This window comes from Neopsephotus bourkii, unplaced genomic scaffold, assembly GCF_033783945.1.
Source record: "Neopsephotus bourkii isolate Nb327-2 ecotype Australia unplaced genomic scaffold, CSIRO-AGI_Nbou_v1 NB_107, whole genome shotgun sequence".
Taxonomy (NCBI): domain Eukaryota; kingdom Metazoa; phylum Chordata; class Aves; order Psittaciformes; family Psittacidae; genus Neopsephotus; species Neopsephotus bourkii.
In genome coordinates, this window is record NW_026900624.1 from 16,804,850 (window position 1) to 16,828,492 (window position 23,643).

At 56.7% G+C, this 23,643-nt stretch overlaps 1 protein-coding gene across 7 annotated transcripts; it reads right to left on the reverse strand.

Moving 5' to 3' along the window:
• Nucleotides 1–20,930, reverse strand: TRIOBP (TRIO and F-actin binding protein). Of its 7 annotated transcripts, XR_009727049.1 has the most exons (22): nt 20,646–20,930; nt 19,320–19,453; nt 18,857–18,968; nt 18,290–18,491; nt 17,547–17,886; nt 16,694–16,826; nt 15,394–16,389; nt 15,028–15,123; nt 9,851–9,907; nt 9,424–9,492; nt 8,950–9,039; nt 8,192–8,301; nt 7,329–7,884; nt 6,601–6,711; nt 4,448–4,595; nt 3,855–3,966; nt 3,277–3,436; nt 2,841–2,954; nt 2,457–2,543; nt 1,468–1,631; nt 900–1,029; nt 1–786 (listed from the first exon to the last, which is right to left on the reverse strand). XR_009727049.1 is itself a non-coding variant. In XM_061364207.1 (21 exons), the coding sequence occupies exons 1-20, from the start codon at nt 20,760–20,762 to the stop codon at nt 1,470–1,472; spliced, it is 3,906 nt and encodes a 1,301-aa protein (XP_061220191.1). In that variant the 5' UTR covers nt 20,763–20,930; the 3' UTR covers nt 1–726; nt 1,468–1,469. The 7 variants fall into 7 exon arrangements, 6 of the variants coding, with proteins under 6 accessions (XP_061220191.1, XP_061220180.1, XP_061220201.1 ...); XM_061364207.1 differs by lacking the exon at nt 900–1,029 and having other exon boundaries at nt 1–726; XM_061364196.1 differs by lacking the exon at nt 900–1,029 and having other exon boundaries at nt 20,646–20,926.
• Between the last annotated feature and the right edge of the window lie 2,713 nt (nt 20,931–23,643).

Here is a 23,643-nt window from a genome sequence, read left to right on the forward strand (position 1 = left end):
TTCTTCTCAGCGAAAGGGGAAGATTTTATTAAGTTAAAAGTTGAAGGGCGCAGCAGAGCAGCAGCAACTGCCACCTTGACGGGGGGTTGGCTCTGGTGGGTGCAGTACCAGCCTCACAGCTCCTCTTCCCCACAGAGGAGAAGCCCCGTGTCTCCGGGCTCCAGCCAGCTTGTGTCCTCGAAGGAGCCAGTGACAGTCACGGAGAGAGCTCGATCATTCGGACTCTTGCCAAGGTCTCCTCTTTCCAACGTCCCCGGCAAGCACATCCACGGCAGACTGCCCCAGAGGCTCCCTCCTATGGCTTGCAGGTCTTCTCCAAAGGTCCCTGGGGTGGCACAGGGGGGGAGTGTGGTCCTCGCCATGCATCCCCTGGGGGCCGTGGAGACATTCGGAAGAGAGGGAGCATGTGCCAAAGGTGGCTGTGTAGGGCTGGGGAAGGGGTGACAACCAGATTCTCTTTTTCAGGTTAGAAAATGCTGGTGATGTAGTAAAAGTTTTCCCCCCTCCTCTTCCCCTTCTTCCCGGGAGGAAAAATCCTCTATAAAATATAACTTTCACATATAAAATCCTGAAGAAGGTGCATGTAAGGAGCCAGTCCAAACAACGTGCTCAGGTACGCAGGCAAAAGGGGTTCATCACAAAAGCTTTGGGAGGGGAGTGAGGAGGTTGGGGGTGTGTAGGATTCCTCGCCAAAGTGATAACGGATGGGATTCAACCTCCCCCTCCCTGCAAGTGAGGAATGGAGCAAATACAAAACAAGAACAGATAAACAAATGAAGAGCAGACCTGGAGAGAAAGAAAAGCAGAAATGGTTTAGAAAGGCTCCACTGAGCACAGAAACGCTGCCCCTTCTGCTCTGTCTGGTGCCCTGCTACAGACCCATTCATCTCAGCACCCACCAGCAAACAGAGCTGGGTGACCCAAATCCTGATAGCCACAGCACTGGAGCAAGAAGCACTGTGGACAACAGGATGTCCTCATTCTGTCACCCTGTTTCCCTTCATCCCTTCATTCATGCAGCAGAGATGCCTGCAGGTGAGCGTGGGAGAAGGGCTGGATCTAAGTCATGGCTGCTTTGATGCAGACCTCAAATTTCCATGCTGCGATACGGAAACCACTTCAAAGACAAAAGCAGCAGGCACATCGCCTATGTAGGCAGCACACAACCTTCCCCACGCTGTCACCCAAGCTACAGGGCAAAGGCCAGCATCTGGTTGGCTCCCACCTCCTACCACGTTGGTGCTGGCTGCAGGAGCATCAAGAGCAGCATGGTGAGAAGGAGGCTGGGGACCTTGGGAGAACATCAGGGACAACAGCAGGGATGGGACAAGAGGATGCAAGAAGCAGAGAAGATAATGTTTAAGCCTGAAGGCTGAGCACTGAGTAGGGTAGGAGGAACCAGCAGCTTCCATCCCCACCCCAGTGACTCGCACCCACAGGGGATGTCACCGCATCCCCATTGCTCACCGTTACTCGCCGACACTGTTGCGCAGCGACTCCTTCTCCTGCAGAGCCGCCATGGCCAGGCGCAAGTGCTCCTTCAGCTGCTCGATCTCTCGCTCTGAGCGCACCTTGATGTGATTCAGCTCTGCATAGACGTCTTGGTATTTCCCTGAGGCAAATCGCTTATCCTGACAGGGGACAGAGAGAGGGCAGCAGGTTTTAGGGCTGGTATTAGGGATGGGGGCAGCAAGGCAAGCCCAGCATGAGAAGGGCCAGCAGGTGAGGTGATGGGTTTGAAGCCCATCCCAACCTGGGCCACGCAGAAACCATTCAGAAGAAGAGCATGGAGATAGCACTTTCCAAACCCTGGGCCAGGGAGAAAGGCAGCTACTGGTCCCACAGGCTGAGATGATGTGGGTTTTAGTATGGCTTGTGGGTGTTTGGGCAAGCCATATGGGGAAAATAAACCCCACTAGAGATGCAGGCTGCTGAAAGGGCTGGTCGCAGCCACTTACATGGCAAAAAGCTGAAGTGGGAAAGTTATAAACTGCAAGAGCACCACTGAATCTCAAAGCCTCTTCCAGGTTCTGCTCTGGAAGGGGTCTTTGAAAATGCCTCTGAAGGAGCTGCTGCCAGTGGAGGGAGCAGCACACCCAGCAATGGTGCCCAAGGAAACTCATGGATCCAGCAAAGGGACAACTGGGGGAACACAAGTGTTGAGCAGCCTTCACCTGGGAAAGAAGGGATCCTGGCTTGTTCGTGCTTGTATGTACATACATCTGGGGAAACCAGCACTAAAGTCACAGTGACATTTCCCTTGTATAAGGTAAGTCACTACCAGCCTGCACTGTTGGGAGCACGTGGCTGCTATGTGCTCAAGAGCAAACAGGGACGAGGAGCACAGAGGATTTGGCCTGAGCACCCCATCAAACCCAGATAAATCCTACTAAGACGCAGTCCCGGTGCTCCCCTCTCCCCTGTTGCTTTCCCAATGGCTCCCTGAAAACACCAACCTTTTGCATCATCTGCAGCTCCTCCCGGAGGCACTGCACCTCCTTCTTTAGGTACTGGAGCTCATTCTCCTTCACCCGCAGCAGCACCTGTGTCAAGGAGAGGCGAGAAGAACCCGAGGTGACTCAAGAGCCAACGCCTCGGAAAGGCTCCGGGCAAGGGCAGCGGTGGAAAAGGAAGGAAGGGCCAGGAGGGCTGGGGCAGGAAACGGCGTGAGCAGCCCCAGAGAGCAGAGGATGGGAAGCTTGCGTACCTGCTTCCTGCACTGGCCCCTGCTCCATCCGGCAACCCCCTCCCACCTGCTTCAAGCCAAAACCACTGCAAGGAGGAGACCCTTGGCATAGGGTGGGGATGGAGGTATCGGGGCAGGCGGGGGGGCTCTGTACCTCCAGCTCGCAGGAGCTCCGCTCGTTGTTGTTCGGAGAGCGGTCCCCAGAGTTCCGCGAGGAAATGAAGCTTCGCAGCTTCCCGATCTCATCTGAGAGCCGGGTCTGCAGCTCCTGCAGGCACAACCAAGAGACATCAGTGGCACAGGCCTCTCTGCTGTCCTCATCCTTCCTTACCATACCACCCCTACTCGAGCTTGGAGATGTCCTTGTAACCCCCTGCCCACAGGTGATGGAGGCACCTTCAACCAGCAGAATCCACTCACTGTATTTAACACCACAGTTAAGGCCAACTATAGCCTCCAACTCTCAGTATTCTTTTTGCTTTCTGATGATAAAATCTCAGAAGGGAAGAAATGTGAACAAATTGGGGTGTTTTAGCAGAGGGGCCGTGCTGTGCAAGGGTCGCTGCGGGCAGGGAAGGTCTTTCTCTTGCCTGGTTTTTCCGGAGGAGCGCCTTCCCCTCCTGCTGACAGTGCTGCAGCGTCTGCTCCCGTTCCTCTGCCTTCTGCGTGAGCTCCCCGATTTCCAGGCACTTTTGGGAATACTGCTCAGAGAGCACCTGCAGCTCCCGCTTCAGGGATTCCACATCCAACCTGCCAAGGAGGCGCTGGTCCATCACTGCCCGTAACAACCCTCCCCAGCCACCAGCATCGCCTTCCCCCTGCTATGGGCAGCCTCTGCCCACATCAGTCATTGGCACAAGCTAAGGATCCCTGTGGAACAGTTCCCAACCTCCCATGCATAAGTGCAGTGCTTCTAGAAGAAATGGAGGAGCTTTCCATAAAGAAAATAGAGGGAATAAGCTGTAGGGAAAACAGAGGTGCTGTAGGGAAAATAGCCAAGCAGGGGATAAACCTCCCTGTCTTACAGCTCCAGAAGCCCTGGCAGTCACCGCTGGGCACCCACCATCCCTGCGGAGGGAGCTGGCGGCTATGGATGCAGATTGGGTGAGGTGACACTGGCACAGGGTGGCAGCATCAGCCAAGAGGAGTGGGGGAGATGGTTTCTTACTGGTGCTGCTTCTGGAGGGCATCTGAGACGGAGCTGCACTGCTGGAAGCTTCGCGTCCTGCACAGCTCCTTGTTCATCTCCTCCCGGTGGGCTTTCTTCAGTGCCTCAATGGCTGCAGAGGGGGACAACAGGAGATGGGGGTCAGGCTGTGCCAGCTCCAGCACATCCGAGGAAACCACAGCAGGGAGCTGGTTGAGCTCTTGCTGCCGCAGGCTCTCAGACCTGTCTTTGCAGATTCCCCTACCTTCCCTTCCGCCCTCAGGATCATCCCAATGCACCAAATGCTGCCAAGGAGACTAACACAGGGCAGCGTGGGAGCTCCATGCCACCTCCACATACCTACAAGAAGCTGTTGGCTCCTTCAACCCATCCACAGAGGCAAGACTCCATTTCCCAGGGGATCTTTACCATCCCATTGTCCCTGCCCCAGCCCAGACAATCCCCGCACACAGCACAGGGGCGAGGAGCCCCACGCTCATGATCCGAGGAGCATCGGCCTCACACCAGCAGGGTCATCCATGTGGCTCCAGACGACTGACAGTGGCAAGAGACATCTGGGAGCGGTGGGGGCACAGCTTAGCGTTTGCTCCTACCTGCTGCTGTTGCTGCTGCCTCCTCTGCCAGCAGCCGCTCCTTCTCCTGCCGCAGCCGCTCCAGCTCCCGCTGGTGGTGCCGCTGGAGCTCCTCCATCACTTGCTGGTGGGATGACTCCATTGCAGCCAGGCTGCGCTCACAGGCCTCCTGCCGAGCCAGGGAAAGGAGGGGTGAAGCACCAGAGGAAGGGATGGGGCCAGGAGAGGCACCTGGCTGGGCTGAGGTTTGCAGGGGGAGAAATGTTCCTCTTGCTCATAGCAGCAAGACAGGAGCAACCCTCCTGGGACAAGAGCTGGCAATAACATGCCTGACACACCAGTCACTGCCTGGCTGGAGGACATCAACAGTTGGAACTGCATCTCAGTATCTGCCTTTCAAATGAAGCAGCATCCCCCAGAATCAATGAAAATTGAGCCTCTTGTGAAAAGCGATACCCTGCACTGCCCTGTGGCTGGGCAGAGGCTGGCAAAGAGCCTTCACCAAAGCCTAATGGTTAGGGATCCTCCTCACACAGCTCAATCTCCTTTCTGACGGCCCTTGAGACCATGGGTGTCTCATGTTCTTTCAGTGCTGAGCACTGTGGTTACTGGTGTTAGCACAACAAAGTGGTTCCCACTTCAGAGCTGTGCCTCTGCTCTCCCTTCAGACTGGCAGCGCTGCCCCAAGCCCCACAGGAAGTGTTTGTTCACCACCAAACCATGCCAGAGTATTTTTAAAAGCCAGGGACTCTTAAGACATCAGCAGAGAGCCAGGAAGCCATCGTGTCCCCCAGCTGCCCCTTGCCATCCCATTCTTTCCCCCAGTACTAAGGCTAAGGCCGATATAACAGGCGCAGCGACACAGTGAGAGAACGCAAGTCCTTGCTGGCTACTCCTCCCTCCCAAGGCAAAGGAAGCTGGGAAGCTTCACATATCGGCCAAAGGAGAGGAAAAAGGCAAGGGATCAATCTGGTTATCAGTCCACAGCCGGGCTGCAAACCTCAGCAGACTAAGGGAGAACAAGCACTTTGCGGAAAGGCCAAGTTTGGCCTCAGATGTGAAAAGCGGGCCTTTTAAGCCAAGTTATTAAGGAGATAAGGTGCAATTCCTCCCCACTGCTTTTGCCCTTTTTTTCACCATAAAGAGGCCTGCAAGCTGTAAATACTAAATCAAGATGACAGAGCCACTGGCTCGTCACCATGGGCCCTGTGGCTTTCTTTATCTGGACTAGGTACAGCCAACGCACTCAACAGGCTTCGCCAGCCCCAATTTCCTTCCACCCCCCCAGTAGCTTTCAACACATAGGGCACATCCTGAAATGGCCACAGCACAGTGGAACGGCAGCCGCTCCCCAGGAAACCCTGCGGGATGTGACCCTGTTTGTTTTGGATGAGCCCACAGAGGGGGAAATAAACAAACAAAGGGAAACGAGAGGCTGAAGCATGAGTAAACTCCGCTTTGCAGGCTTTCCCACGTGCTGCCCCAGCAATCCAACAGGCTGTGCTGTCAAAGTGACCTTCAGGGCTTGGGTAAGGATGGGAGCTCCCTGGGGTCTGATGGGATGCTTTTAACAAGGGATTTGGGAGTCCCTGATACCCAGAACCACATGTGGGAAGCCGCAAACACGCAGGTGGCTTGGCAGAAAGCTGAGGAGCCACTCCTGTGCTGGAGGCAGCTCAGCCCCCCAGCCCAGGCTAGTATCTTACCCATGCACAATGCAGGGCGCAGATCACAGAATCACAGAATGGTTTGGGTGGAAAGGACTTAAGATCATCCAGTTCCAACCCCCCTTGCATGGGCAGGGACACCTCACACTGAACCATGCCACCCAAGGCTCTGTCCAGCCTGGCCTTGAACACCACCAGGGATGGAGCATACACCACTTCTTTGGGCAACCTGCTTCAGTGCTTCACCACCCTCACAGTAAAGAACTTATATCTAGATGCTGTAACTCCTCCCTAACTCTTCTCCTCCCTGTTCATACTGTCCCCTTTAAAGCCAGGCAATACACAGCAGCCTTTATGTAATTAACACTGATTACAAGTGGGCCCAGTTAGGGTCACCACGGCAACCCAATGATTAGCGATACCTGCTCAGCAATGAGCTGAGTGCCAGCGTTTCCCAGTTTGGGACTGGAAGCAACCCCAGGGTCCTGTGTCCAGTGCCCTGCTCACCTGTGAGATGTACCCCCGGGGCACATGGCCTTCTCCCTGGGATTTCGCTGCCTCCCGAAGGCTCTCATTCCGGGCCCGGCAGGATTCCAGCTGCGCTCGCAGTGACTGGATCTGTGCATCAGGGAGGGGAGAAAGATACTCAGCCACGGCCCAACCAACATGCTGCATCCGAACCCTTGGCTAAGGGATGGGGAGGACCATGCATGGCCAATGGAGAAGCCTGCTTCCCGCAGGAAGAACAGCCTGCTAAGGGACCAAACTGGGAAAGCCAGCCCCACCCTGGTAAGCACTAACAAAGAGGAGAGGAGACATCCCGAGTTCCAGAGGTGGATCTGTGCTGAAGGAAACCACCGCTACTCTCGTGTAGCTGGGATGCCAGACAAGTGCATGTCTCCTTTCAAAATGCTTGCAGGCTTGGGAACAGGCAGAGAAGAAAGGCTGCAGATGCACCCCCGGGAAAGACAGACTCCACACAAGCAGTGCCACCAACTAACTTCCTAGGCCAGAACATGGCTTGAGGAACCTCTACGGGCATGAAAGAACAGGTCTCCAGTCCCACATTATCCGGTTGCAAAATCCCCTATGCACTTGCAGGGTGGCAAATGGAGCCACAAAGAATAAACATCTCCCTGCACCTCTGCCTTGCCCTTCTGCAGAGCCTCCTGCTGACAGAGACCACAACAAGAGGCCCCAGGAATCCCAGTTTCAGAGAAGAGCGATGCTCTTACCTCCTTTTTCAGTGCCTCGTTGGTGTCTCCATGGCTCCCCTTGCCCTGGTTCAGCAGTGCTGTCAAGGGCACCCGCCGTGAGTCCTTCAAGGGCAGGCGTTCCAGCTCCAGCCACTTCTTCTCTATCTCCTCGTTCAGCCGGATTCGCTGGTCCTCCGAAAGTGGGGGAGTGGGGAGGTCCAGCTCCCCCACCTTGCAGGAAGAGTCTCCCCCTGACCCATCGCTGTTTGGGATCCTGACATCAGGGGCCTCAAACCATTTCCGCCTCTCCTCCGAACGGACAGCCAGATCCCGCTCCAGCTCCTCGTGCTTCGGAGCTCGGTCAGAGACCCTCAAGCTCCCTCTCGTCCTCTGTGGGGAGCCCTGATTCCCGGGGTCCTGCGGCAAGGGGGACAGCTCCACATAGTCAAAGGCATGGCGCTGCCCATCCGCCTTCCAGGGGCTGCCCTTTGAGTTCCCCTCGGAGCTAGAGCCCAGTCGCTGCTGTTCCTCCATCTGGAGCGAGCCCTTCTGGGGGACGCAGTTACGGAAGTTTTCCTTATCGCAGTCAGAGAGCCTGAAACCAGAGTGGCAGCCAGTGAAGGACAGGTACCACACGGGAAAGGATGCTGGTGGAGATCCTGCCAAACTCCCACCCAAACCCAGGGCATGGAGTTGGCCCTGTAGCATCCCATCCCTCAGGGAAACTGCAAAAGTGGGTGCAACAGCAGGAGCCATCAGTCTGATGCATCCAGGCCATGTTCAGTGGAGAGCAGGGTTGATCTGAGAGTGGCTGGGTTTCCAGAGGGACCTTCCTAGTCCCTGCCTGCCAGGGGAGAGGGGCAGCAAGAGGGGGGAGAGAAGCAGCATGGGGCAGCTCTTACTTGGTGACATCTGGAGCACTGACTGGGCGCACGTTCTTCCTCAGGGCCTCGATCCAGTTGCGCCGGATGCCTGAGGTCATGGCCGATAGGGTGAAGACGGCATCCTTTGTCTGCAAAAGAGAGACGATGGAGGCCCTGTCTGCAGCTAGCTGCCACTCACTCCCTGAGACCCCCAGGCACCCACTCTCACAGATGGTGGACTGCGTTTGACAGGCCACGCAAGTCTGGAAGGCTCAGGTGGAGGGGTACAGCAGCAGGCCACAGGGAAATGCCCAGCCCTGCACACCCACAGAAGTATCATTTTTGTGCTGCCTTAGCAGCCACCTCCTGCTGCTACAGCAAGTAGTCAAGGACAGGATTGTCCTGGGGCTGGATCCAGGGTACAGGTTGTTACTCTGAGTGCGGTCAGAGAGCTACTCCGAGATCTGCAGTGCTCACCACTCCCTCCCCACAGCTCCGGCCCCACAGAAGCTGCCTTGGCCAATGGGTCAAGTAAACAACACAGGGCGTTAAGTCTGGCTCCTGGGTCACCTCCAGGGGAGCCTTTGGCCAGCCCTGCAAAAGTCACCACCTCCTTCTCCTCCTCCCTTTGCAGGCAGGCAGCACTCGAGTCCCTGAGCACTGTTACCCCCGTTGCCAGGGTCCTGTCCTGGCAAAAGGTTTGCACGGTTTGCCTCTGGGCACAGGGAGGGAGCAAGCATTCCCTCCCACCCAGTGTCTCTTGGTGCCACTGCAACCACACAGTGCCAGACACTCACGTGTATCTGGAAGCCATAGTTGCGCTGCACCGCAAACTCTGTCACGTCTGTGCAGGAGCGGAGGTCGATTTCTCCATCGAGGTCATCAGCCTGCAAGCACAGCCACCGGCTGGGACATCAGTGCAAACCCAGCTTGGAAAACCCCATCACCTGCTGCCACCCTCTGCTTCACGCCACACCTCCCTGAGACATAGACTCAGCTCCCCACATACCGAGGGGCAGCCGCAGCTCTGATGGAGAGCATCAGAGATGCTCAGCCACAGGACCAGCCCTTCTCACCTCCCACCACCGACAGCTCCCGGTTTCACCAGCCGCCTTCAAATACCTATCCTCTTTGTTATCCCTTGGCAAAGAGCAGCTTGCCACCCCTGGTACCTTTCAGGGTGATATAACACTGCTGCTTCTCCAAGCTGTGATCCTGTCCCCGCTGGTTGGGAAGGAAGAGAGGGCTGGGGAAAAGCTGGCTGTGCTTACCTCCTCCGCGTTCGAGTCCCGGTAATACCTCAGGCTCGAGTCAGTCAGCACGAACCAATGTTTCTTCCACTGCAGGCGGATTGGGCAAGGGGACGGAAGGGAAAAGACAGGAGGAAAACGGACAGGTAGTTAGCAGGGGAAGTGTAGGAACAGGGAGGGACACTTTGTGCTGTGACCTCTCATCCTTCTCTTCCCCATCCTCCATGTCCCTTCCAGCTCCCCCTTGTGCCCCTCAGCTGGGAGATGAGCACTATGTGAACCTCTGTGCCTGCACACAGAGCAAAGCACTCCCACCGAAGGCTTCTTGCTGCCCTTCCCAGCAGGAGCAACCTCAGTGAGTGAAGGGGGAAGGAAATTAGCTGCTCACTGGGGAATCTCTACCAGCAGAAGCTAAGGAAGAGGCGGACTCCTGCCTTCTTGGCCTTACCTCTCCTGGCTCGTCCAGGATGGACATCCATCCCTTCTTGAAATTGAGGAGATCCGGCTGGAGAAGAAACACAGAAACACAGGGTAACTGTCTTGGACTGACCCACAAAAAGGCTTTTCATGCCAGGGGGTGGAAGGCAAGTCCTCAGTGGCAGATCAACTGTGGGAATAGCCTGGCATCACTTTTAGGAAACTCATGGGGGTGTAGGGCCCGGCAGTGGAGGAGAGCTGGGTTTAGGCAGTTGTTCCCATAAGAGGAAGCAGGAGATAAGGAAAGAGGTTTAAAAAAAATTAAAGGAAAATATGCAGCAGGGAGGTTTCCACAAGGTGCCCCAGAGGTATTTGTTCAGAGAGGGGGAGGCAGGGACAAGGAGAGTGGGCAGGAGGGAGGGCTCCACCTCCAGCAATGGGGCTTGCTGTGGAGATGGAGGCAAAGAACCAGCCACACCTTGTCCAAACCCGGACCATCCATGCCCCAGAGCCACATCCCTCCGGTAACTTCACCACCAATTGTCTATTATAAAGACAGGAGTAGTTCTCTACAGAACAACTCTCACCACATATGTACAGGACGTAATTCAACAGCTGTGAAAACACGTTCCCTTTAAACGATGTGCCCCAGGGTAGAGATGAAATCAGAGTCACAGCCAGCACCTGATCCTCTCCGAGGTGCTGGGGGTTCCTCTCTTACCTAGCTCTTTCTTCTTTCCCACTGCATAGCCTGCCCTCTGCCACAGCTACTCAAGATGAGAATGAACAGAGTATCACCCCATGCTAGAAAGAAGCTTCCCCCCCTTCCCTGCCTCCTCCTAACCTCACGCCATCGGTGCGGCATCCCAACCAGTTTATCTCCTTCCCAAGGTGGAGCACCAGAGAGCTGACTCAGGGGAACTGCTCTCCCTGGCTTTGCCCTCAGCCAAACAGGCTGGAGCCGGTCCCTCCTCCCAACCCTGCTGGCTCCGGAGAAGTTGCACCACCAAATAATTCATCCCAACGCCTCTCCTCCCTGAGACGCCAGAGTCTGCAGATCTGCCCCTTCTTCTGCAGCCAGACAAGGCAGGGACGGTGCTGGAGAGGGGACGGTGCCAGAGCTGGACCTCCCAACCCTCTGCATCAGACCTGCCAGCCATGGGGAAGCCATCAACCACTGCCCAAGACCGAGCTGGGAAGAGGAGGTGGGTTGGGAAGCTGATGGCCACTCCACTGCCCCCAAAGGAGCCCAGTGGCCAGCTGCGGCTGCCCGTATGCCCAGCTCCCTCCTTCCCTGTTTTCATCTCCCTTGGGTTGCACCCAAGGCTACGGGGAAGCAAGAGCAGAGTACACACTGGTCCACTCCAGTGCTCCAGCTATTGGTCCAAGCAAACACGAAGAGGTCCACCAACGGGAGGCTCAGTGGCTGCTACAGCTTCAGGCCTGGCCAGAAGTGTCCGCCTGCAGCCCTAAGAGCCTGGGAAGGGAGGAAAACCGAAGCAAAAGGGCACGGGGAGCTCTCACACCTCACCTCCTGACGAGGCGACAGGCACTGCTGGTGGCTGGGTGACGAGGGGGACGCGTGCATCCCCATCCTCATGGACCTGGTCGTCCTGCTGCTGCCTCCCTGAAGAAGCGCCCCGAAACTTAATTCTTTCTCCGTGGCAGCAGCAGCTCCACCCTTTTTCCCGTTATCCCTTCCAATCCAGTGACTTCAGCTCCGGCTCCAAACTGGGAGCGGCGGGAGGGAAGGAAAGGAGGCGAAACGTCAAAGCGCAGCCTCCCCCTATCTCCTGGGACGCACGTGTGCTGGGCAGGAGGGAGCCAGCAGGCTCCTTGAAGGTGGAATAACAATATAAGGAGAGAGGGAGTGAAAGGAGCCCTGCCTGGGGCTGTTGTATGGATCAGCTGGGTCTCATTTTACTGAGGATTTACAATCCCAAAGCATTAGGTGCCAAAATAATGAGCATTAATGGGATGTACATCGAAGGGAAGACCAGCACGAAGTCCTGATAGATCCCCTGCCCCTGATGTAGTGCTGGAGACAAAAAATCCATCCCCTCCTCCCCCTCCTAGACTGCTTCTCCCAAGTGGGTAAATTGCACGGGACTCCTGTGTTCCCTTCCACCCTCAGACACGGAGCCACAGCTCTGGAACTGGCTTTGAACTATTCTTGTCATAGCAGGGCTGGTACGAGACATCAGCTGATGCACAAGGTGCCACTTTTCTCCCGCTCTTCACAACCAAATCCAGCTTATTCTCTGGCGTAAAGAGCTCTAAGTATCAGCAGAAAAGACAGCAGGGTTCAAACTGAACCAGAGGAAATGGCCTGGCAGTGGGAGGAGGAAATGCTCAGGAAAGCCGAACTGCTGGGAGAGATCCGGAGATGCAAGGATGTGGCGGGATGCACCCCCGGCAAAATGCATGGCCGTGTAGTGCAGCTTGGGGCTGTGGATGGTGAGGCTTCACCTTGGGAGGTAGCACAGCAATTTTACCTAGTTGCATCCATTCCCACCAGTTACATGTACATTCAGCCCTGCGGATGGCCAGGTAGAGGCACTGGAGGGGGTGCCAGGCAGCCGGGACATAGGTGAGGTCTGGAAGGACTGGATTACAACAGCAGGTTAAGGAGAGGCAGCTGCCTGCTTTTGGTGAAGAAGGGCTACAAAGGAGGTGATAACAGGCTGCAAGTATCTCAAGAATGTAAACACCAAAGAAGGAAAGGGGATGGGAGCAAAAGAACGACTCCTGGGTGGTACAGAGGCGCCAGGATGGAGAAGTGGAAGAGAGGCTGCGGCAGGCTGAGGAAGCTCTGCGTCCAAGGGGACTGATGGGATGGTCACCATCGCCACCACTGTGCCTCCTGCTCTTCCCACTCCCAAAGGCTCCTCAGGACCTCGGGTCCTGGAGCACCACTTCCTCTCACATCCAAGAGAATGTGCAAAGGGCTTTCGTCCTTCCAGCAAGCACAATGTCTCCTCTCCTCCAAAAAGGGAACCCGCTCCACAAGGCACAGGCCCCCCAGGCCAAGCACACAAATCGAAACTGCTCAGTTCAGTTTAGTGGGAGCAGAACCGCCCCCCGGCTGTAGCACACATGCAGCTCACACACAAGTGTGCTCCAAAAGCAAACGGGCAACAGCCTCTTCCATTCCCACCGCTCCCATGCAAAACGCCAGCGGGCAGGGCCCAGCCTGTCACCTCCATGACCCTGCTCAACAGCCTTCCCTCCCGGGGTGGAAGGCATCCCCATGGAGGAAGGCTCGCCCCAGGGGATGGAAGCTCCCTGCCCCAAAACCACATCTGGTTCCCACAGGGAGCAGGAGCTCCCCGTGCTGGAGCGGGGAGGGGGGGCGGCGGATTTCACCCCCGCTGCGGTCATCGGTGCGGTGAGCTCGGCAGGCCTCAGCCCAGCCCACTGCTTACACGCGATGTTACCCATGTCCCTGCCGCTGGGGGGGTGCCGGCCGCTAACGAACCCACTCTACCGAGTGGAGCCCTCCATGGGGCAAGCGAGAAGGCACCGAGCCTCGGCCACAGCTTCGAGTGCCCCGGGGGAGCAGCGGTGCCCGGGAAGCGGCGGCTGACAGCCCCTTCCCACCCGAGGGGCAGGACAGCGGCCGCGTACATGAAACAGATGAAGCTCCCCCCCCTCGACCCCCGAGGGCAGGTCCCGACTCACCGTCATGGCGGGGGCTCCGCGGCCGGCGGCGGGGCCGGGGTCGCGGCGGGGCCGGGCGCTGGCAGCCAGGGCTGCGGGGCGGCTTCAGCGGCCGGGCGGCTTCCAAGGCCCCACCATGCCCGCTCCGCCGCCCGCCTTCCCCCCGCCCCCCTCCCCTCCTGTTTTACTTGGAAAAAAAAAGGAAATAAAAGGAAGAAAAAAAAAAAAAAAAAAAAAGAACAACCCCCAAAACTTTTCTTTCCTCCCCCCAAACTTCCTGGGAGGGCCCGGGCAGGCCAATGGCAGCCGCCGCCGCCGCCCCGGCCGCCCGCAGCCAATGGAGCCGTCGGGGCGGGCGAGGCCGCGGGGCGCACGGAAAAGGGGAGCGGCTCCGGGACGGGACGGGACGGGACAGAATGGGACGGGGTCGGTGCTGGGGCTGAGCCGCTTCGCTCTCCCGCCCCGTGGGCACGAAGCCCGCGGCTGAGCCGCTGCTGCCCCAGGAAGGGACGGCCGGAGCCCGGCCCTTCTTCAGGCAGGGATTTCCTTGTTGTTTTCCAGGCAGGGATTTCCATCAGTCCCGTCGTGTGTGTGCACACAGCAGGGTCCTGGTCCTCACCTTTGCTCCTGAAGCTGCTCGGTTTCACCTCCCACCCAAGAACCCCTAAAGCAGTGATTTGCAATCTTGGCAGAGGTGGTAGCAAGTCCATGGGGGCCTTTGGTGCTCCCCAAAGCACATCTGTGGCTGGCATCAGGCTGGGGAACTGTGAGAGAGGGTCCCAAAGGAAAAGGAGCATAGCAAAATGACAGGTTCTACACCGAGTTGACACCTCTTGCCACAGGTGCCCAGGCCAGAGCTCACTGCTGAAGAAACCTGGGGTGAACCTGCCTCAATTGTACACAGGGAGCTCAGGGCTTGGGCTCCTCTCTGCCCTGGGACAGCAAAGTGAGGGAAGGGATGCCACCCGTTTCGAGTTTCAGAGACCTTTGGCAGCCTCCCGCCTGACTGCAGCTTGTCCTCGTGTAAAGCACAAAGCCTAGCAGGGGACATCTCCGCCAAGACGACTGACGCACATGAAGGGTGACGGAGGCAAAGAGACTCCGGCACGGCTCGCAGCTACAAGGGCTGCCAGCACTCTTTGTGCAGACCTCCAAAGCAGCTCTCGTGCCTTTTTTGGTATCTCAGGAATCCAACACAATTGACCATATCTTCTTTCATGCCACTAAAGCCTGCTTCATCCCTATGAAACCCTCAGTGCCATCGTAACACCAGGCAGTAGTAAAGGGAGGAAGGCAGCTACTCTGAGGTTTTAGTCCCAGCTCTACTGCTTGCCCCTCTCTGGCTTTAAAAAAACAAAAGGCTCTGTGCCCCTGTTTTTCCCCACTTGAGAAGTGGGCAAAGAACAAAGAGATGGTGGTACCCAAGATAGTGATGCTGGTACCCAAGAGGTCACTGGAAGGCAGCACCACGCTAAGCCTGCTTAAATCAAGTGCTGGAGACCCAGATGCTGCCAACAGTTACCTCCATTCCCAGGTCCCAGCCCCTACCTTATTGTGCTTCTCACTGTCATTTGAACGTGGCTGCAGGCTTCCCGAGGATCTGGTGCTGCTTTGTGGTGGGAAGGCACCTCCACACAGCTGGGGCTGCAGGGAAAGAAAGCAGGAGCTGAAGTCATGGGGGTTAGTCCTCGCCTCGGTTTCTCAGATCTGAGCAGCCACCTCCCAGCGTGGGCCAGGGTGGGAAGCATCCTCTCTTTTCCCAGTGCCAGGCAGGCAGCTTGGCTCCCCTGGAGTAGCAGAAGATCCACAGAAGTTGGGATGCGCAGAATTGCAACCCAAGGGACCCACCCACTCTGTGCTTGCCAGTTTTATTCCTGCCAGGGTCCCCATCACCTTGGCTCCTGCCCTACTCACATGGTAAATGAGAAGCCTCTTGTTCCCCCAGTCGTTTTCCAATGGCTTCTCTGGGTTGTTTGTGTTTTGGGTGTGCTCAGGACCTTTCCAGGCATCCTCCAGCTGCTGTGCTGGGCTTTCAGGCCTTTTCCAGCTGTCATCCGGCCGTAGTCTCACATCGGGACATTTAGTGGGGCTTTTCCAGTCCCTTTCCAGCTGGCGCATCAAGTCCGCATGGCACACAGGCTTCTCTTGGCGCTTCCAGTCCTTCTGCCACGCCTGCGTTTGGTGGGCATCCCCCCGACCCCTCCGGTCCTGCTCCAGTGCTCGTGTTGGGCTCACAGGGCGCAAGGGCTTGCCTTGGCCTTTCGAGTCACTGCCAGTGCCCTTCCCAGGGTGGGGGGCTGGCAGCCTTTCCCGGAGGCTCTGCCAGCCACATTCTGATGGCTTCCCAGGAGCCCGGAGCTGCACCAGTTCCCCTGACCTCCCCCGTTGCCTCTCCGCTACCCGCACCGGAGGGGCGATCTTTTGGCTTCTCCATGTGCTCTCTGTATGTCTCCCGGGACTGAGGGACCGCGGTGGTGGCGCTGCCCGGCTCAGCCTGCTGTTATCCAAGCCTTTCCCAAGGCCCACGGGGTGCAGCGCGTCCCCTCGGCTCTTCCTCTCTGGTGCTTGCCCTGTACTCCTCCCAAGCCAGGCAGCTCGGCCCCTTTCCGAGCTGGAGGCATGTACAGGCTCCTCTCGGCTCCTCCAGCTCTTCTCTGAGCACCAGGGAGGGCTCACAGGCGCTCGGAGCCGGGCTTGTGGAGCGCTTGTGGGACTCACGGACCGTCGCGCTGGGCTCGTGGAGCGTGGGCTCCGGTTGCCTCTGTCCGACAGCCAGCTGGCGCTGGCAGGGTGCGGGCGGTCCCCCCGGCTCCTGCTGGCCTTCTCAGGGTGCCGAGCTGGGCTGGGGGAGCGCAGGGGCTCCTTGGGGTCTCTGCTGCGCTGCTCAAGGTGCCATGAAGGCCGCTGACCCTAAGGAACAAGGCAGGATTAGGGCTAGGAGATGGTTTGGTTAAATAGTTCCTTAGACAGCAACTGCATCTCTATGCATGGAGCCAGCCTGTACTGAAGAGAAGCATCTAGCACACAAAGGGTGAAAGGGCTGCTGCCATTTAAGAGCCAGGAGTCTCAATCCATGCCAGAGGGAGGGCTGGGAATAAAGGGGAGAGCAGGGAAATGGGGGAGAGAGAGAAGCAGAATGTGGCAGAAGGAGAGGAGAATGTGGCAGGGAAAAGCAGGAGTTGGGATGGGGTCCCACCACACAGCCAAGACTCACCTCCCTGGGCAGGCTGGGGCTGGACTGCCTCCGGGCTAGGCGGCCTTTGCTGGGTGGCACAGGGGTCTTGCCATCGAGCCGGTCCACACGGCCCTCCTCCAGGGCCTGGAAAGCCTCCAGGGTCTCTGATTTCCTGTGAGCATGCAGTTTATCCAGCCACTGCCAGGTTCAGCTCAGAGACACAGCCCCTGCTCCATGTAAGCCTGACCCCACAGACCTCCACCTGCCCCAGAGCCTCTCCCTGTCGCCATCGCTTCAACCGTCCCAGCTTTCATGTCCTGCTGCCTCACTCATGTCTTCTTCACACTGTTCCTTAAGCTTCCCTCCATCTAGCCAAGGATACTTTCCTGGTCCCCATTTACATCCCCTTCCACCCTGTGCCACCAATGACGGAGCCACTCTTGCTTCCACAGTCAAGACTCAACAAGCACTGAGTACCACTTAGCATCCCCTGTCCTTCACTGAACAGCTCCTACAGTGGACCCTGGATCCCCGGGGAGCCAACTGATGCTGGAAGTGGTGACCACCTCTTTCCTTCATCCTTTTCATGGCTTGCAGTACCTCCTGCAGCTTCCTAGAGTTGGATGTGAGGAGGAGGAGGGTGGGCTGTGCAGCTTTGCTCCACCTTTCCAATGGATTCAGCTGCAATTTGGTGTACTGAAACCGGGGAGCTCCTCAGGTTGGAAGGCACTGAGCCTAAACCCAACCCTTGCTTTAAGGGAAATTCAAGCACAGCTGAAAGCTGAGCTCTGCCATCTACCCCTGCTCTCTACCTGAGACACAGCAATTCAGAGGTGGGGCACCCCGACAGCATAGAAGAGGGGCCCCACTGTGGAGTCCCATTGCTTCTCACCTGCGTTCGCAGCCAAACATCCTCTCCACCTCCACCCGGCCGGGGCTGAGCATGTGGGAGCCACAGCGGTCGACAGCATCCCGCTGGCTGAGGCGCTTGGGCAGGTTGGCCAGCACCGTGTACTCCTGCCTGTCCAGCCCGTGCCGCCCCTCCGTGCCCCTGCCACCGGGCTGCCTGCAGGGCTCCCGCACCTGGGAGCCAGCAAGGTGCCCGCTGCCACCCAACGGGTCACCGCGGGAGGAGCCGGTGGTAGCACGTGGAGGGGTGGATGGCCACGGAGGGTCGGCTTTCCGGTGCTTCAGCCAGCTCTCCTCGGGCTTCTGGCTGGTGGGACGGCACTCTGGGACGGGGAGAAGGCCGTTACTGGGGGAGGCATGAGCGACGCGGGGTGCCACCACATCCACAGCAAAGCAGGTCTTCGGAGGAGAGCTAGAAATGGTCCAGGAGGGCAGAGATAGAACCCAGACTCCCTCCGGGAAGGGTGGGAGTGCTGGGGCACGGCACTGCAAGCTGAGGGCACACCAAATCATGCAGACAGAGAGCACTCTGGTTCGTGGTCACAGATGGCATCTCATGGACTCTAGGCCTCATCCCTTTACATGGTACCCATGGAGGCGTTGAACCTCCTGGGACCAGAACTAGTAAAGAGCTGCTAAATCTAAGAGATCTGCTGTGAACTTCAGAGACCTCCGGGTGGAAAGCAACCCAGAAGCAGGGTCTCACACAGGAACAAACCAGTGTACCTGCTTTCAGAGGGCAGATTTCTTTCCTAAAGTCCTGCGCCTCGATTCTCACCCAGGATCCGGAGGGAATGGGCTGAGCCCACCTGGGTCTGTCTGCCTGCAGGGCTCGCGATCGCACCTCCTCCTTATGGCCCACGTAGCTCATCATGTCCCGTTTGCCTGATCCCATAGTGTTGTCCCACAACCAGGTCATTTCCCCGTCCTGGGAGACAAGATAGGGCAGATCTCTGCTATGGGGACTAGTAGCTTTTGGGGGCTGGAAGGAGGTGAGAGCGTATATGAGAAGCTACAGCCCATTCAGCTCAAAGCTGCTGGTAAAAAGGAACCAGGAGAGGAGCTGGGTAAGCATAAGATGACCCCGGCCCAACATCAATGGGCGTGCCAAGAAGCAACATAGGGAAGTCTGCTTGGGGGAATCAAAGAGCGACTCTCATGCTCTTTAGGGGAAGACTGATCCCCCCCTTGCATCTCAGGGCCTTCTGAATGTGCCCCACAGAAGAGGCATTGAAGGGCTGAGGGGACTGAAGAGACCAAAATAACCCACACCATGAGAGATCCCCATCTCACCCTGGCAAGCGAGGAGTTGGCTTGGGTGCAGGCGCTGGGGTCAGTGCTGGTTTCTCTGTGCTCGCCCTCAGCTCCGGGGCTGAGCGGGGGATATCCCCAGCTCTCGTGCCAGCTGTGGGGCAGGGAGAGAGGACAGCTGGTGGTCAGCACAGCTCAGGGATGGGAGGCAGTGCCAACAGCCCAAGCCATACTGTCTCTGTCTCTACTGAATGGGCAGGCACTGGCAGAGCCCATCCTGGCACCACCGGCCTTGCTCTAGAGGCAGTGAGGAGGAAGGAGACTCTTTTGGTGGCCTCCTGACCTCTCCTAGGGGAGTTAGAGGGTATGGTGGGGGTTGCTCAGCCCTTGTTCCCAGGCACGGGTGTGCAGAGCGTCAGGGGGAAGGCATCTCATTTCCTTTGCTTGGCTTCCCACTCCCCATCCTCCGTTAATCCCACTGAGGGAGCTCCCGGCTGGTACTCACCCCTCCGTCCCCTCCACGGGGCTCACGCACACATATACCTCGCACTGCGGGGCTAAGATATGGAGAGCGTCCCAGGGCCCGCCTGGGTCCGCGTTGCTGCTGGCATCGTGTCCTGCCACTTCCACACCATGCTCCTGTGAGGAAGAAGGGGGTGCAATGGTGCCGTCAGCGTGTTGAGGATGAGAAGGAAAGCTGCCCTTTGGAAAAAGCTGCTTCTTCCACCTCCTCCAAGAGCAGCCTGGTCTCTGGGGCTCTTGATGCCTCTCCCAGCCCTCCGTTGAGGTTTTTCTCCTGCTTCAGGTGGCCCAGCACACTCCTATTTGATGCTGAATGCTCCAGGTGTCCCAGAGACAGCGCGTGTGAATGAGGGCTCAGTGCAACTGCTCCCCGCTGTCAGTGCTGATGCTGCTGACAGCTACTCTCCCTCCCCACCCAGATAGCCCGGGAAGAGGCGATGGAGCAAAGAGGGAGGGAGGGTTTGCAGTGAAGGCTGTAGCCCCAGCCTCCCTCTGCGCTTGTGGGTGCCTCAGCATTCTCCCCAGCCCTGTTACCTGCAGGGCTTATGAGCGGCAGTGGGGGATGCTCCAAGGAGCCGGCTGTCCGTGCTGCCTTCCCTCCAGCGTCTCACCAGCACTGGGATTCGCTCAGAAGCGACAGCTCTGAGCAGATCACAGGCAAAGGGCTGAGGTAACCTTAGAGGGCCCAGGGCCAGGGGTAGAGAAGAAGAGGGCAAGAAAGAGAGAGGAAAGCTCATTACTATTTCATCATCCCAGGCCAGTTGCTCCTGGAGGACAGCGAACAACACGAAACCCTTCCTGAACATGAAACCAGCTGTGGCCCGGTCAGAAGCAGCCAAGTGGCTTGTGCAGCCGGCCCTGTGTTGCAGCACTATGTTGGATCAAGGTATCCAGAGCACAAAGACTCATGAGGTTTATCCCCCTCCTGCCTTACTCTCCAGGAACAGCTCACTGCAGCTGCTCCAGGGACTCAGCCCTGGCCCTAAACTGACAGCCAGGGGCATCCACCAGGACCATATTCCAGGTGAGGTAAGCTATAAATGCCCGCAGGCATCAAGCAGAGATTAATCCAGGATGGGTCCCAACTGCCAATCCCACCTTCCCCCTTGTAGCTTTGCCATCTGCAACACCCCTGTTTTCCTTTCCAGCATCTATCACACCCAGTGCCCAGCCCTTTCCTGCTAAGGTGGCTCCCAGCTCTGGCCCAGGCAGGGATTCCCATACCTGGGAGGCATGTGGAATCCCAACCTAGAACAAAAGGTTCCTTAATGAAGTATTCATAGCCTCCACGTGGAATGGAGGAGCTCACCTGGACAGCGTGCTGGTGAGCCCCTGCAGCTCGGAAACAGTGCTGGCACAGGCTCTTTGCAAATACGTTGGCTTCAAAGTTCATGCAAGGCACATCATTGACTGAACCAGACATCATCCATAGCAAGGGTGAAGATCTTTGGCTGCTGGGCTGCTGGCAGGGTGCAGCCAGGAGGCAAAGGAGGAAGGAACAGCAGCAGAAGACCAGAGCTTAGGGTCCCCCAGCCTTTAGCTCCTGTGGAAGCAGGAATGTTATTCCCAGACTGCAGTTTGCTGCTCTCAGCTGGCAATACTGTAATTGAAGGGCACCCAGGTGCAAAATGATCAGTATGATCCATATAATTATAGATAATAAAATTGTATGCTCCAGCAGGGACTTCTTTTAAAAGGGGGCAATGCACTGCACCCTCAAATGACTGCTGACACCTACATTATGGGAGTCCCTGTGAACAGAGGAAATGATGCTTATGTCCTGCTATTTTGTTTGATGAAAGTTTTCTTCCTTCAAGCTCTCTTAAGAGGCACAATAAGGAAAAATTCCTCTTGACTATGCTTCTCAGAAAGGGATAGCTATAAGACGCTTAGGAAATTTGGAAACCCATGAGACTCTTTCTGAGACCTGTAGGACAGTCAATTGCAAAGCTGTGAAGGGCAACAAGCCCAACAGCTGGGCTCCACACTTCTGTCTTGGCTTTTCACGTGCACCCTGCCCACCATCACCTCCTCTGTCCCACAGAGCAAGTCCTTGGATTTGAGGAAGTGATATGTGCTGGGAGGGCTCTCTTTAATTTGTCCAGAGGATCCACCAACAGGACAGGAAGTCAGTGTGGGATGAGTCCAGCATCCCTGATGTGAGCATGCCACTGCTTCTCTAAACAAGAACACCCAAGTCAGAGCAGGTGGTCGAGTTTATAAGTGATCCCAAAAACAACTAGGGCCAAATGTCGATGCCAAAACCGAGCTATATTTTTTTGTTTTCAGTGCACTCATTTGAGGTACAACAACTGACAGTACCGCCAACCTTGCAGCCTCCCTCCTCATATGGGGGCATGTATCTTGACTCCTTCACACAAAATACTGGACAGGAGCATAAGCCCTCACCTGCCAAGGGTGGAGTACGAAACACCCCAGCACTGCTGCCCACCCCTGCCCATGGAGCATCACCTCTAGTTGGAGCCCATAGCACCCCATTGCCTGATGGGCAAATCTTTGCTCCCCCCATCCTTTGGGGTCTACTGCCAGGGTAATACTGTGATCCCCAGGGTCTCTGGCATGCATGCGTAGAGCCAGTCATCCTGAATGCTCCCAGTGCCTCCCAATGCCCCCAGTACCTCAGCTTCCCTATGGCTCCCAGCACCTCGCCGCCCGCCGAGCTCCCCCCTCAATGAAGTTCGCCGTGGGAACGGTGGGGGGCGAGGCCCCACCCCTTCCCCTCTCATTGGCTGCCACCGGACAATGATTTGAATATCGCCCTCTGAGTGGCTGGCGAGGCGCGGGTTTGTGGTGCCCACGGGTGCGGGTACCCACGTGTCGGTGGCAGCAGGCAGGCGATCGACCCGGCCGACCCCGGGGCTGCTGGAGGCACCCGGCTGCGGTTTATCCCCCCGCCTTGCGCCCTCGGCCTCTTCTTGCCCTTCCCCACGGCTGCATCTCCCCCGGGACCACCCCACCGCCTGCCAAGGTCTCCCCCAGGGCATCATCCCAGGGCCTGGTTAACCTGAACCCTAAACTGATGGTAAAGCAGTGGAATCATCTGCAAGCACTGAGACAGCCAAACGTGACCGTGTCCCCCAGCCCAGCTCCATCAGGAGGTCATTCCTACCCACAGCACTCCCCAGAGAGGTTTGTCTTACCTGGGCTTTACCTGCCCAGCACAGGTCCTGCCTGAGCCTTGCTATTCCTAGTGTAATGTAGCATGTAAGCATGTTAAGATATTAAGACATCTGTCCTCCATTGCTCCTGTTACAACCCAACCTCCTTCTCTTCACAGTCCTGGTGAATATTAAGAAAAAAACCCAGAAGCTTGATTTCACTTTTTGTTTACCCCTTAAAAGCAGTTTTCAATCCACTCCTCAAACCTGTTTTTCCCAGGCACCCTCAGTTATTCAGCTCCATTAGACCACAAAAGTCCTTGTCACTCTCCCAGCAACTTCTTCCCCAGTTCATTTCTGGAAAACAATGCTGGAAGCAGCAGTGGAACTGTACTGGGTTCAGCCTTGAGCCTGACATGCTTCTGAAGAGTAATAAACACAGTGCACTGATTGTCACGCAGCTCATGCACACCCTGTTTTTCCCCAGCTCCTGTTTTTCCCCAGCTGTCTGACCTCTTTGCCTCCCTGTCTGGTTTTGATGCTCTGTAATCCCAATTACATTTTTGTGCGTGCATGTGTGCAGAATCACAGTCTAGTCAGTGAAAGCCATCATGCACGGAAACCTCAGCATGGCAACCCATGTCAAAGCCTTGCCTCCCTCTGTGTGAGCCCTCGGGCACAAGCAGAAGTAACATGCAGGGGCCAGAGCTGCAGAGCCAAGCGTGAAAAACCTGTGCCGAAGCTGTGGAAAGGAGAACACGCAGGGAGCTGCTGGCCTCTGCTCTTCATTCTTTCAGCAGTGGCTGCACCAGCAGGTTCATTTTTGCAGGTACTTTATATTCAGAAGATCCTTAACAGCTAGAACTTGTTTGTGAGCAGCTGGCTGGGGGGGAAGAACAATAAAAATGCTCAAATTCATCTTGAAAACAAGGGGAAGCAGCAAACAAGAAGAATTTTAAGTCACAGTCTGGGATGAACTGTGATGTGTCTGGCAAACAACACATTAACTTGGTGCAGGAGCTCATATTCTTGATATAGTTTATCCTGGGGTGCCCTGTCTGCACACCCTGGACATAAGGAAGATAACAAGCTGGGGCTGAGTCAGTAATTTACATCACCAAATAAAGCTTTAATCGATCAGATGGAGAAATCAATACTGCAGTGAACAATCCTGATGGTTAACACGGC

What these genes read in the sequence shown, in the direction of transcription:
- TRIOBP (XM_061364207.1), bottom strand. Translation starts at nt 20,762, where the DNA reads ATGATGTCTGGTTCAGTCAATGATGTGCCTTGCATGAACTTTGAAGCC. An exon ending in CTCACCAGCACGCTGTCCAG is followed by an intron (nt 19,454 to 20,645) that starts GTGAGCTCCTCC and finishes TCTTCCTCACAG; the next exon opens with GAGCATGGTGTGGAAGTGGC. An exon ending in ACGAGGCACTGAAAAAGGAG is followed by an intron (nt 6,712 to 7,328) that starts GTAAGAGCATCG and finishes CCTGATGCACAG; the next exon opens with ATCCAGTCACTGCGAGCGCA.